At 40.3% G+C, this 13,308-nt stretch overlaps 1 protein-coding gene across 5 annotated transcripts in view; it reads left to right on the top strand.

Annotated features, from left to right (window-relative positions):
• cfap43 (cilia and flagella associated protein 43) overlaps positions 1 to 11,893 on the top strand; it is a 113,153-nt gene extending 101,260 nt beyond the window's left edge. For all 5 annotated transcript variants that reach the window (XM_059947215.1, XM_059947216.1, XM_059947217.1 and 2 more), the window contains 2 exons: positions 9,081 to 9,234; positions 11,715 to 11,893. In XM_059947215.1, coding sequence (XP_059803198.1) covers positions 9,081 to 9,234; positions 11,715 to 11,893 — 333 coding nt within the window. The remainder of the gene's footprint in view (positions 1 to 9,080; positions 9,235 to 11,714) is intronic.
• Positions 11,894 to 13,308: the final 1,415 nt, after the last annotated feature.

A 13,308-nucleotide genomic window follows, 5' to 3' on the forward strand; every position in this document is an offset into this window, starting at 1 on the left:
CACACATAATTTTGTATACCTCTATCAAATCTTCTCTCAATCTTCTACAATCCAAGGAATAAAATCCTAACCTATTCAATCTTTCCTAATATCTCAGGTCCTCCAGTCCCTGCAACATCTTTGTAAATTTTCTTTGTACTATGTCAAATTTATTTACATCTTTCCTGTAGCTGTGTGACCAAAACTGTGCACAATACCCCAAATTAGCCCTCACCAACATCTTATACAACTTCAACGTAACTTCTCATCTTCTGTACTCAATACTTTATAAAGGCCAATGGGCCAAAATTTTCTTTACAAACCTATCTACTTCTGCCACCACTTCCAATGAATTATGGAACTGTATCCCTAGATCCCTTTGCTCTACCACACTCCTCAGTGTCCTACAGCTCATTGTGAAAGATTTACCCTGGTTGGTTCTACCAAAGTGTAACACCTTGAACTTGAATGCATTAAATTCCATCTGCTATTCTTCAGCCCATGTCTCCAGCTGGTCCAGATCACCCTGTGAGCTCTGACAGTTGTTCTTGCTGCCCACCACACCTTCAATTTGGAGTCCAGTTTGCTGATCCAGTTAACCACATTATAATCAAGATCACTGATGTACAAACATTTGTAAATGACAAACGACAAGGGACCCAGCACCGATACTTGCAGCACTGCACTAGTCACAAGCTTCCTGTCAGAGAGGCAGCCATCTATTACCACTCTATGGCTTCTTCCACAAAGCCAATGTTTACTGCCTCATCTTGAATGCCAAGCAACTAAACCTTCTTGACCAACCTCCTATATGAAATCTTGTCAAATGCAGAGAACCTCTCACTGATTAAACAAGATTGGGAGAGAGAACTTAATATGACCTTTGTTAATGAGGATTGGTTGCGAGTTTTAAAAAACGTAAATTCTTCTTCTATATGTGCCAATCACTGTTTAATTCAGTTTAAAATTGTTCACCGTTATTATTTAACAAAGGAGAGACTATCTAAAGTATTTCCTAGTATAGACAACTACTGCGATAGGTGTAAAACTAAAGCAGCTAGTTTGTCACATAAGTCCTGGTCATATTCTTCATTAAAATCATTTTGGAAATCTTTATTTTCTACAATTTCTGAAGCTGAAAATTAATTTACAACCTAACAGATTGACTGTTCTATTTGGAATAGTTCCGCATCATATTCAGGGTATTTCATCTTCAGATCAACATGTAATTGCATTTGTTACATTATTGGCAAGAAGGGCTATTTTATTAAAATGGAAAGATACCACTGTCCCTACATTAATTGAATGGTTTTCTCAAGTAATGTTATGTCTCAGTTTGGAAAAAATTAGTAGAACTTTTGATCCCCAATTCGATTTTGAGAGAAGATGGGGGTCTTTTGCTAAATATTATCATTTAATTTGAATTATTTTATATGGTTTCCTTCCAATCTTATTCTATATAAACATGAATTGGCAGTTAATGATTCTTTTACTTTATATATATATATATATAGATGATGGTAAGACGTATTGTTCTGGGGGTTGATTCCTAATTGGTTTGCTCCCCCTTTTTTTTGTAGTCAGTGGGTTTTTTTTCTTAGTTAGATGGGGGTTTTTTTTCTTCTTTTCCTTACTTATAAATATTTTTTCTTTTTTATATATTACGATCAGTTTTTATTTTCTTCAACTTTATTAATTGTATATATATTAATTTATTGAAGTTTTGTATCATTTTATAGCTGTATAAGATTATGTACCATTAAAAAGATTCAAAAAATGAAAATGAAACAAATGCTTTGCTGAAGTCCATGTAGATGACATTCACTGCTTTATCATCTTTCCTGGTACCTTCCTCGAAAAACTCTATACAATTGGTTAGACACGACCTACCATGCACAAAGCCATCCTTATCTGACTGTCCCTAATCAGCCTATCTCTTTCCAAATACTCATATATCCAATCCCTTAGAATAATTTCCAATAACTTGACTCCTGCCGAAGGGTCTCAGCCCGAAATGTTGACTGTACTCTTTTCCATAGATGCTGCCTGCCCTGCTGAGTTCTTCTGTAATCTGACCTTGTTGCTGCTTTGCCTCACTTCTATGCTGTCTGATTGAGTAAATACAGAGGCAAAAAAAAAAATTAAGATCTTCCCCCATCTCATTTGGCTCAATGTATAATTACCATTCTGATCTTACAGAGGACCAATTTTGTTCCTGCAATCTTTTTGTTCTTTACATATGTGTAGATCCCCCAGGATTCTCCCTCACCTTGTCTGCTGGGCAACCTCATGTCTTCCTTTAGCCCTCCTGATTTATTTCTTAAGAGTTCTCTTGCATTTCTTATACTCTGTAAGTACCTCATTTGTTCCTACCTGCCTATATATGCTATGCATCTTTTTTTTCTTAACTAGGTCCTCAGTATCTCTTAAAAACTAAGGTTCCCCAAATCTGTTATCTTTACCTTTTATTCTCATAGGCATATAAAAGCTCTGTACTCACAAAAATTTCACTTTTGTAGGCTTCCCACTTATGAAGTACTCTTTTGCCAGAAAACAGGCTGTCTCAATCCACACTTGCCAAATAATTTCGGACACCATCAAAACTGGCTTTTCTCCAATTTAGAATCTCAAACTGTGGACTAGACATATATTTTTCCATATTTTACTTTGAAACTAGTAGCATTAGCATCACTAGATACAAAATGTTTCCTTACACAAACTTCTTTCACCTACCCTGCCTCAATCACTAATTGCAGATCAAGTATTGCACACTCTATCATTGGGATTTCTGCACACTGATTAAGGAAATTTCCCTGAATACATTTGATAAACCCTGTCCTATCTAGGCCTTTTACAGTGTGGGATCCCAATCCTTATGTGGAAAGTTAAAATCAACTTTGTCTGGTCAGGGAGAGTGAGGAGGTGATAGAGAGGAGCTATAGGCAGGTAGTCACTCTGGGGCCTGGGGAGACAGATAAGTGGGTAACAGTCGAGAGAGGGAAGGGCAAGCAGCAGATGCTAGAGAGTACCCCAGTGGCTGCCCCCCTTAACAATAAGTACTCCTGTTTGAGTACTGTTGGGGGAGATGGCCTACCTGGGGGAAGCAACAGTGGCCTCACCTCTGGCACAGAGACTGGTGTCTAGCTCAGAAGGGTAGGGAAAGGAAGAGGATGGTAGCAGTGATAGGTGACTCTTTTTAGGAGGTCAGACAAGCGATTCTGTGGACGTAGGAAAGATATGCAGATGGTAGTTTGCCTCCCAGATGCCAGGGTCCGGGATGTTTCTGATCATGTCCATGATATCTTGAAGTGGGAAGATATCTTGAAGTTGAAGAACGTTGTCTCATTTTTTAACTGCATTGCATTTGTGGTTTCTAAATGACAATGAACTGAAACTGAACAGAACTGAACTGAGAACAGCCAGAGGTTGTGGTACATATTGGTACCAACGACATAGGTAGGAAAAAGGAGGAGGTCCTGAAAACAGACTACAGGGAGTTAGCAAGGAAGTTGAGAAGCAGGACCACAAAGGTAGTAATCTCGGGATTACTGCCTGTGCCACGTGACAGTGAGTATAAGAATAGAATGACATGGAGGATAAATGCTTGGCTGAGGGATTGGAGCAGGGGGCAGTGATTCAGATTTCTGGATCATAGGGACCTCTTCTGGGGCAGGTGTGACCTGTACAAAAAGAACAGGTTGCATTTGAATCCCAGGGGGACCAATATCCTGGCGGGGAGGTTTGTGAAGGTTATTGGGGAGAGTTTAAACTACTTTGTAGAATTGCTCTGGAGTGGGATCTGAACTGAAGTGACAGAGGAAAGGGAGTTTGGCTTACAAATAGAGAAAGCTTGAAGACAGTGTGAAAGAGAGGATAGGCAGGTGATAGAGAAGGGACGCACTCACACTGATGGTTTGAGATGTGTCTATTTTAATGCGAGAAGTATTATGAACAAATCGGATGAGCTTAGATCTTGGATCAGCACTTGGAACTATGATGTTGTGGCCATTACAGAGACTTGGATGGTGCAGAGGCAGGAATGGCTACTTCAAGTGCCAGGCTTTAGATGTTTCAGAAAGGACAGGGAGGGAGGCAAAAGAGGTGGGGGCATGGCACTGTTGATCAGAGATAGTGTCACAGCTGCAGAAAAGGAGGAAGTCATGGAGGGGTTGTCTACAGAGTCTCTGAGGGTGGAAGTTAGGAATAGGAAGAGGTCAATAACTTTGGGTGTTTTTTATAGACCACCCAATAGTTACAGGGACATCAAGGAGCAGATAGGGAGACAGATTCTGGAAAGGAGTAATAATAATAGGGTTATTGTGGTGGGAAATTTAAATTTCCCAAATATTGATGGGCATCTCCCTAGAGTGAGGGGTTTATATGGGTTTGTTAGGTGTGTTCAGGAAGGTTTCCTGACACAATGTGTAGATAAGCCTACAAGAGAAGAGGCTGTACTTGATCTGGTATGGGGAAATGAGCCTGGTCAGGTGTCAGGTCTCTCAGTGGGAGAGCATTTTGGAGATAGTAATCACAATTCTATCTTCTTTGCCATAGCGTTGGAGAGAGATAGGAACAGACAAGTTAGGGACATGCTTAATTGGAGTAAGGGAAAATATGAAGCTGTCAGGCAGGAACTTGGAAGCATAAATTAGAAACAGATGTTCTCAGAGAAATGTATGGAAGAAATGTGGCAAATATTTAGGGGATATTTGCATGGATATGTTCCAATGAAACAGGGAAAGGATGGTATGGTACTGGAACTGTGGTAAACAAAGACTGTTGTAAATCTATTCAAGAAGAAAAGAAGAGCTTACGAAAGTATCAAAAAACTAGGTAATGATAGAGATCTAGAAAATTATAAGGCTAGCAGGAAGGAGTTTAAGAATTAAATTAGGAGGGCCAGAAGGAGCCATGAGAAGGCCTTGGTGAGCAGGATTAAGGAAAACCCCAAGGCATTCTACAAGTATGTGAAGCACAAGAGGATAAGACGTGAGAGAATAGAACCAATCAAGTGTGTCAGTGGAAAAGTGTGTTTGGAACTGGAGGAAATGGCAGAGGTACTTGATGAATACTTTGCTTCAGTATTCACTACGGAAAAGGGTCTTGACAATTGTAGGGATGCCTTGCAGCAGACTGAAAATCTTGAGCATGTAGATATTAAGGAAGAGAAGGTGCTGGAGCTTTTGGAAAGCATCAAGTTGGATAAGTCACCTGGACTGGACGGGATGTACCCCAGGCTACTGTGGGAAGTAAGAGAGGAGATTGCTGAGCCTCTGGCGATGATCTTTACATCATCAAAGGGAACAGGAGAAGTTCCAGAGGACTGGAGGGTTGCAGATGTTGTTTCCTTATTCGAGAAATGGAACAGGGATAGCTCAGGAAATTACAGACCAGTGAGTCTTACTTCAGTGGTTGGTAAATTGATGGAGAAGATTCTGAGAACCAGGATTTATGAACATTTGGAGAGGCACAATATGATTAGGAATAGTCAACATGGCTTTGTCAAAGGCAGGTCGTGCCTTACAAGTCTGATTGAATGTCTTGAGGATGTGACTAAACACACTGATAAAGGTAGAGCCATAGATGTAGTGTATATGGATTCAGCAAGGCTTATTGAGAAAGTAAGGAGGCATGGGATCCAAGGGGACATTGATTTGTGGACCCAGAACTGACTTGCCCACAGAAGGCAAAGTGTGGTTGTAGATGGGTCATATTCTGCATGGAGGCCGGTGACCAATGGTGTGCTTCAGGGATCTGTTCTGGGACCTCTACTCTTTGTGATTTTTATAAATGACCTGAATGAGGAAGTAGAGGGATGGGTTTGTAAATTCACTAATGACACACAGGTTGGGGGTGTTGTGAATAGTATGTACGGCTATCAGAGGTTACAGGAGGACATTGATAGGATGCAAAACTGGGCTGAGAAGTGGCAGATGGAGTTCAACCCGGGTAAGTGTGAGGTGGTTCATTTCGTTAGGTGAAATATGATGAATATAATATGTAGTTCTAAGATAAGGACATGTTCGGCACAGCATTAATGGCAAGACTTTTGGCAGTGTGGAGAATCAGAGGGATCTTGGGATGTGAGTCCATAAGACACTCAAAGCTTCTACGCAGGTTGACTGTGTGGTGAAGAAGGCATACATCAATCATGGGATTAAGAGCCGAGAGGTAATGTTGCAGCTATATAGGACCCTGATCAGACCCCACTTGGAGTACTGTGCTCAGTTCTGGTTGCCTCACTACAGGAAAGACATGGAAACCATAGAAAGGGTGCAGAGGAGATTTATAAGGATGTTGCCAGAATTGGGGAGCATACTTTATGAGAATAGGCTGAGTGAAGTTGGAGCAACGGAGGATAAGCAGTGACCTGACAGAGGTGTACAAGATAATGAGAGGCTTTGATCATGTGGATAGTCAGAGGTTTTTGCCCAGGGCGAAATGGCTAGCACGAGGGGGCATAGTTTTAAGGTGCTTGGAAGCAGGTACAGAGGAGATGTCAGGGGTAAGTTTTTTTTTTACTCAGAGATTGGTGAGTGCATGGAATGGGCTGCCGGTGGCAGTGATGGAGGTGGAAGTGATAGGGTCATTTAAGAGACTCCTGGATGGATACATGGAGCTTAGAAAAATAGAGGGCTATGGGTAACCCTAGGTAGTTCTAAGGTAAGGACATGTTCAGCACAGCTTTGTGGGCCAAAAGGCCTGTATTGTGCTGTAGGTTTTCTATGTTTCTAACAATCTTATGTTTCTTGCAACAACTTGTGATTTCTCTTCAGAAATCCTTTGACTGTTGGGGGGTCCATAATATGACCCTATTAATGTGGTCATATCTTTTTTCTTCCTCAGATCCACCCAAATCCTCATTAGGCAAGTTCTCCAGTCTGTCCTGACTGAGCACTGCCGTGACATTTTACCTGATGAGTAACATCACCCCTCCCCCTTTAATCCCTCCCACTCTGTTTCGTCTAAAACAATGGAACCCCAGAATATTGAGCTCCCAATCTTGCCCCTCTTGCAACCAAGTCTCACTAATGGCAACAATATCATATTTCCATGTCCTGAGCTCATCTGCCTTTCCTACAATATTTCTTGCATTGAAATATATGCTGCTCAGAACAATAGTTGCATCATGATTAACCTTCTTATTCCTAACTTTGTTTTTGCCTTGACAACATCTCCACAACCTTTCCACTATCTGTTCTGGCACTTTCATTCCCATTCCCTTGCAATTCTAATTTAAGTCTACTCCCCCCGCCCCCCCCCCCCACCCACCTGTGCAACACTAGCAAACCTTCCTGCTAGGATATTATTCTTCTTTCACTTCAGGTGCAAACTGTCTCTTCTGTACAGGTACTACCCTACCTGGAAGAGAGCCCAATGCTCCAAAACTCTGATGTCCTTCCTCCTACACCAACTCCATAACCACATGTCAAACTGTATGGATGATCTTCTTATTTCTGGTTTCACTAGCATTTGGCACGGGTAGCAGTCCTGAGATCACAACCTTGGAGATCCTGTCCTTTAAGTTAGCACCTGACTTGCTGAACTCACTTTGCAGAACCTCATCACTTTTCCTATGTCATTGGTACCCCCCTGGACCACAACCTCTGGCTGCTCATCCTCCCACTTAAGAATGCTGAGGAAGTGATCTGAGATGTCCCAGACCCTGGCACCTGGAAGGCAACATGCATCTGGAATTTGTCCCTTAAAGAAACCATGCTGACTTTGGCCTTTTTTACCATGTGCCTCCTAGTATCCCAAAACCTCATTCTTAATAATGGACTCCAATATATTACCAACCACTAAGGTAATATATTGTTTATATTGGCCTATAATTTTTTTTCTGCCTCCCTTAAAGAATGGAGTGACATTTGCAATTTTCCAGTCCTCTGGGACCATTCCAGAATCTAATGATTCTTGAAAGAACATTACTAATACCTCCAGGATCTCTTTGGCTACCTCATTCAGAACCCTGGGTGTATTCCATCTGGCGCAGATGACTTATCTACTTCCAGATATTTCAAGCACTTTTGCCTTAGTAATAGCAACGACACTCAGTTCTGCCTCATGCCACTCTTGAACAGGGTTCAATGGCAAATTTTGAGAGAAACTCCCAGAGAATGTTGCAATTCAGTTTGGTTCTTTCAAAGACTCTAGTTGAAACAATTCCATATTTGTCCAAAGTAAATCAAAAGCTTACCCCAAAGCAGCATGATACCAATAGAAACCTAAAGCTAAATATTTTCAATACTCAGATACTGGTATTTTCAATACCAGTATCTTTTGGAACTTGCCAAAAGCAGTTGATAAATAGTGTCATACAACCAATTTGTCTACCTGAGCCAGTCCCATTTATCTGCATTTGCCCCATATCCCTTTTAAGCCTTTCCTATCCATATACCAGTCAAAATGTCTTTTAAATATTGTAGTTGTACCCACCTCTACCAACTTAGCAGCTCATTCCATAAACCCACTATCCTCTCTATGAAAATATTGTTTCTTAGGTCTCTTTTTTATCTTTCCATTCTCATTTTAAATCTAAACCCTCTAGTTTTGGATTATTCTACCAAACTGTATGACTGTACCAAATGACTGTAATCATTCATCTTATCTATGCGCCTCATGACATTATACTTCAAGGTTACCCTCAGTCTCCTATATGCCAGGGGAATAAAAAAAACAGCCTATCCAGTCTCTCCTCAATTCAATTTGGCATTGTGTTTGGCACAAACATTGTGGGCCAAGGGGCTAGTCCCTATGCTGTTTTGTTTTATGTTCCAGTAACCTATGCATGGTGTTTGCAAGTTCTCCCTGTGACCAAAGGGTTTTACCAGGGTTTCTGGTTTCATCCTACATCCTTAGAATGTTGGGTTGGCTGGTTAACTAGTTGCTCTAAATTGTCCCGAGTACGTAAGTGAGTAGTAGAATCTGATGTGGAGGGGAGAATAAAAATGATGTTAATGATATAGGACACTTGATGGTTGGCACAATCCGTTTCATGCTGTGTGGCTCTGAAGTTATTTCCAAAGAAATAAACACACTCAACTGGATACCTGGTTTCCTTAGGGATTATCAGAGTTTGTCTATGTTATTTTCTGCAGTTTCATGGCAAAGTTATTCTCCAGAAAGACGAAGGCATCAGAAAACTGAAGAAGCAAATTTCACAGCTAAAGCAGGATATGAAGGTGATGGATCAGCTGTTGAAAGAACAGCAAATTTCTGTCAGCGAGAGGCAACATGTCCAGGAAATGACCAGTGAGTAGAAACAGATGTTGCTGGCAGCAGATCCACCCCTTCTGAATCACCATAGGTCCTGCACAAACATCCACTGATCCTGCACAGGCAGAATGCACACTTGGCCTCAGAGAGATCACAGAAATACTCTAAACAGAAACTTATACCATAAGACGTGGGAACAGAATTAGGCTATTCAGCCCATTGAGTCCTTTTCACTATCCCTATCATTGCTGATTTATCATCGTCTCAACCGCATTCCCCTTATAGACTTTGATGCCCTGACTAGTCAAGAATTTATCAACTTATGCTTTAAATATACTCAATGGCTTGGTCTCCACTGCCATCTGTGGTAATGAATTCCAACGATTCACCATTTTCTGATGAAAGAAATTCTTCCTCATGTCTGTTCTAAATGGATGCCCATCTTTTGGGGCTGTGCCCTCTAGTTCTAGTCTCACCCATTATAGGAAACATCCTCTCTACATTGATTCTACCTAGGCCTTTCAGTATTTGATATGTTTCAATGGATCCCCCCTCATTCTCCTAAACTCCAGCTTTGTACATGTGAGGAGAGAGTGGACCTGACATGGCTATAGTGGAAAGGAAAAACATCTTACCACATTATCCAGAAATAGAACATCACATGCGCAGCTAAAATAACCAATATTCACCACAATAATCAAAAAGAGGCAGAAAAATAGTGACAGAGAAGTGTAGACAGGGCAGAAATAAAACAGTAGGAAGGTTCGTACAGTGGGGGGTGAGTCGGTTGGCATATACTAGGGGCTGTTACTGTGCTGTAGGCTGTAATTGGACAGTTGCTGAGACTGAGGAGGGGGAGAATAAAAGAAAATGCACTTAGCTATTCTTCTTCAATTCAAAGTGGACAATCTTAAAATTATTAAAATCCACTTACCACAGTTGGTGGTCAGTGGTAAAACAATGGCCATTTGAGCTGACTTCAAAGAAAAACTTCCAAATCCTTGTGTCAGGAGTTTTTGCCTTTATACTAATGTTGTTTTTTTTTCATTACTCCATTGCTCTCAAACTTTAGTTCTAAGGAAACTGAACATTTGATCAAAATAGGACAAGAGAAATAGAGTGCCAACAAACCATTACATTTATAGCCATTTGGGTTATGGAAATTAAGTTTAACAAATCACTTCCCACACATTCAAGAAACACAGTAAAGTTCACCCTCATGGATTTTTGGGGGAGAAAAATTAAATAAATGCACATTTTTTCCAACTTACATTCCCTGACTGGAGCAGATGATGTAAATTCATATTATGAAAAACTGCATTTCAGCTCATTTTCTTGAAACACAATCCCCTGCCCACCACGGGGTATCGCTTGGAGTTGAATATTTGGTGCCTTCAACTTGCTGTGTTCTTCCTTAACATAACGGCTGAACCTCTACGTCATCTACTTTCTCACCCAATTTCCATATCCTTTTACACCCATAGTGTAACATATATTCAATTCTCAGCTCTCCAGGACAGACAGGTCCAAAGATTTTTGCAGTAATGAAGTTTCTCATGTTAGCTCTTGTAGAGAAATATCTCCTTAACCTATGAACAGCCTCTTAGTTCTAGATTCTGATTATTAGATACTCCTGTATGTATGGAGGAGTGTTTGGGAGACCAGCAGGATGGATTTGCTGTTTTGCTGCAGGGGTCTTCTGCCATTTGGCAACATGGCTCACATTCATATTTTTGACCCATGGACTGTTAGGGTAATAAACAGTTCTAAGGAACAGAACCCTGCTGTGATTTGAGGAGCTCTTGCAATGAACATTGATAATTTTGCCTCCATTACAATCACAAAAACTTTTATGTTCATTCTGTTTCTGTACATTTTAACAACATTGGTAAATTTGTTTACTTTGCTCTAGAATGGTGAATAGTTGTAGCCTCAGTTCAAATCCCCAAGGGTCAGTAAAACTCAGCTGGCAGATTGGTACTTACAGCCCTCCTGTATTTCCTAATATTTAACCAAATTCCAAAACAGGCTAGTAATCTGCTGTACACTTCAACTTTACCTAATAATCCCTTCAGAGGAACATAAACACCTTCTGCATTTCCATACAAGATATATTTACAAATGTTGCCCTCTGAGATGTGAAATAAGATTTAACAAGCATGACTCGTGACTGAGAACATTCAAATATTTTGTCACCATGACTAATTATAGATTCCGATATTTCCCAATGACATGGCTGGCTGGTTTGTAACTACCCAGTGTTAATCTTCTGATCTAAGGAAAAGGATCCCAAATTAAGGGAAATTTGGAAGATTGCAATTAAGGTATCAGCAATTATCAGTCCTGTCCTGGAGTCAAACTCGGCACTGAAGGTCACAGGCTTCTCCTGGCCTGTCCCTGATTTTGGTAGGCATCTACATATGAGCAGACAGAGACAGAGTTGTGTTACCCAAGCAGTAAACACATTTATCCATAGGGCACATGCAAATAGTGATTGATTCTTCCCTCTCTGTTAGCTATGGTCAAACCTGAAGATGCCCTTGGTCATTTCAAGAAACTGATGCAGCACAGGAGGCTGATAGAACTGACCAGGGCCCAAGCTGAAGACATTACTGTCCTGAGGAACGAGCTAGAGAAACAACGCATGAGAACCTTCCCAGTGCTGACAGAGAAACAAGAACAAATCTACAATTAAACTTCTGCTTCTGATCTGCAAAATAATGTTTGGCTTTATCAGAAAATTAATACACCTCTAGATAATCCAGACAGTTGTTCTATTTAAAATTGTTTTGATAAAAAAAAAGATGTTTGTTTTTCTGTTTGTACAGTTGTGTATGACGCACTCCACCTGTTGTGTCACCTGAGGAACTTTAAGTTAACACACCCATAGTAAACATTTCTATTAGCTCAGGCAGTTGTTTATGTATTAGGGAGAAGAAATGTTAAAGCCTGGTTTCTCTCTCTCAGGCATTGATGTTTCCAGCATTTTGTGTTTTTACTTCAGATTTCCAGCATCCATGTTACTGTTCTAAGCAGCTGTATACAGCTCCTGTGGTGAAAACACTGCCAGCTTAGCATGAGGCAGGGCAGTGTTAAAACACAAACTACATATTTAATCATGATGTGTATTCAGCTTGAGAGGGACACAATCAGAAACTCTATCAGGTTTAATACCATTGGCATACGTCGTGAAATTTGTTATCTTTGCTGCAGCAGCACAGTGCAATACATGATAACACATAGAGAAAAAGAAAACTGAATTAAAGTAAATACATATAAAATAGTTAAACTAAACAAATAGTTCAAAAATAAGAAATAAAGAAGTGAGATAGTGTTCAAGGTCCATTCAGAAATCTAATCTGGAACTTAACACCTGGACATGAGGGAGAATTGTCCAAGGTTGATTGAGGAATTAAGAGTAAAAGATCTGTCACAAAATAAATAATAACAAGCATTTAAAGAAATATCTTAAAATTCTCAACAAATGTACATATATTCCTTTGAGAAATAAAACTCCAAAGCAATTCATCCTTCTGTGACTAACTAAAAGCTCATTCTTGTTGGAATAAAAGTAGAGGTTGCTGTGTCACTGTGATTATGACTGATCATCCCAATTCAATCCCTTGACTCAGCTCTCCCCCACATCTCTTGGTCCCTATAGCACTTGGAAGTCCTATTCACCTTCTCGAATACATTCCGTGATTTGGTTTCAACTGTGTTCCATGATGGAGAATTTCACTAGTTCACCACTCTCATCCTAGTCCTACATAGTATACCCCTGAGGCTTAGACTGACCCCTGGTTCTGGACTACCTCCAACATCAGGAATATTGCATCAAATCTATCCAGTCCTGATAACATTTTTCCAAAGTCTAATGAATATGACCCTAATTGATCCAATTTCTCTTTATATGTCAGTTCTACTATCCCTGAAATTAGTCTGGTAACCATCTTCACCTGGCAGGCACTTCCTTCCTTCGCAATACCATAAAATACTCAATACCAATCTATCATCATTCAGATAACATACCTGTACCAGACAGGTGGATACTTTCACATTCATCCACATTATATTGCACGTTCATACATTATGCCTGGTCCCTCAGTCTCC

The sequence above is a fragment of the Hypanus sabinus genome, chromosome 22, assembly GCF_030144855.1.
Source record: "Hypanus sabinus isolate sHypSab1 chromosome 22, sHypSab1.hap1, whole genome shotgun sequence".
Taxonomy (NCBI): domain Eukaryota; kingdom Metazoa; phylum Chordata; class Chondrichthyes; order Myliobatiformes; family Dasyatidae; genus Hypanus; species Hypanus sabinus.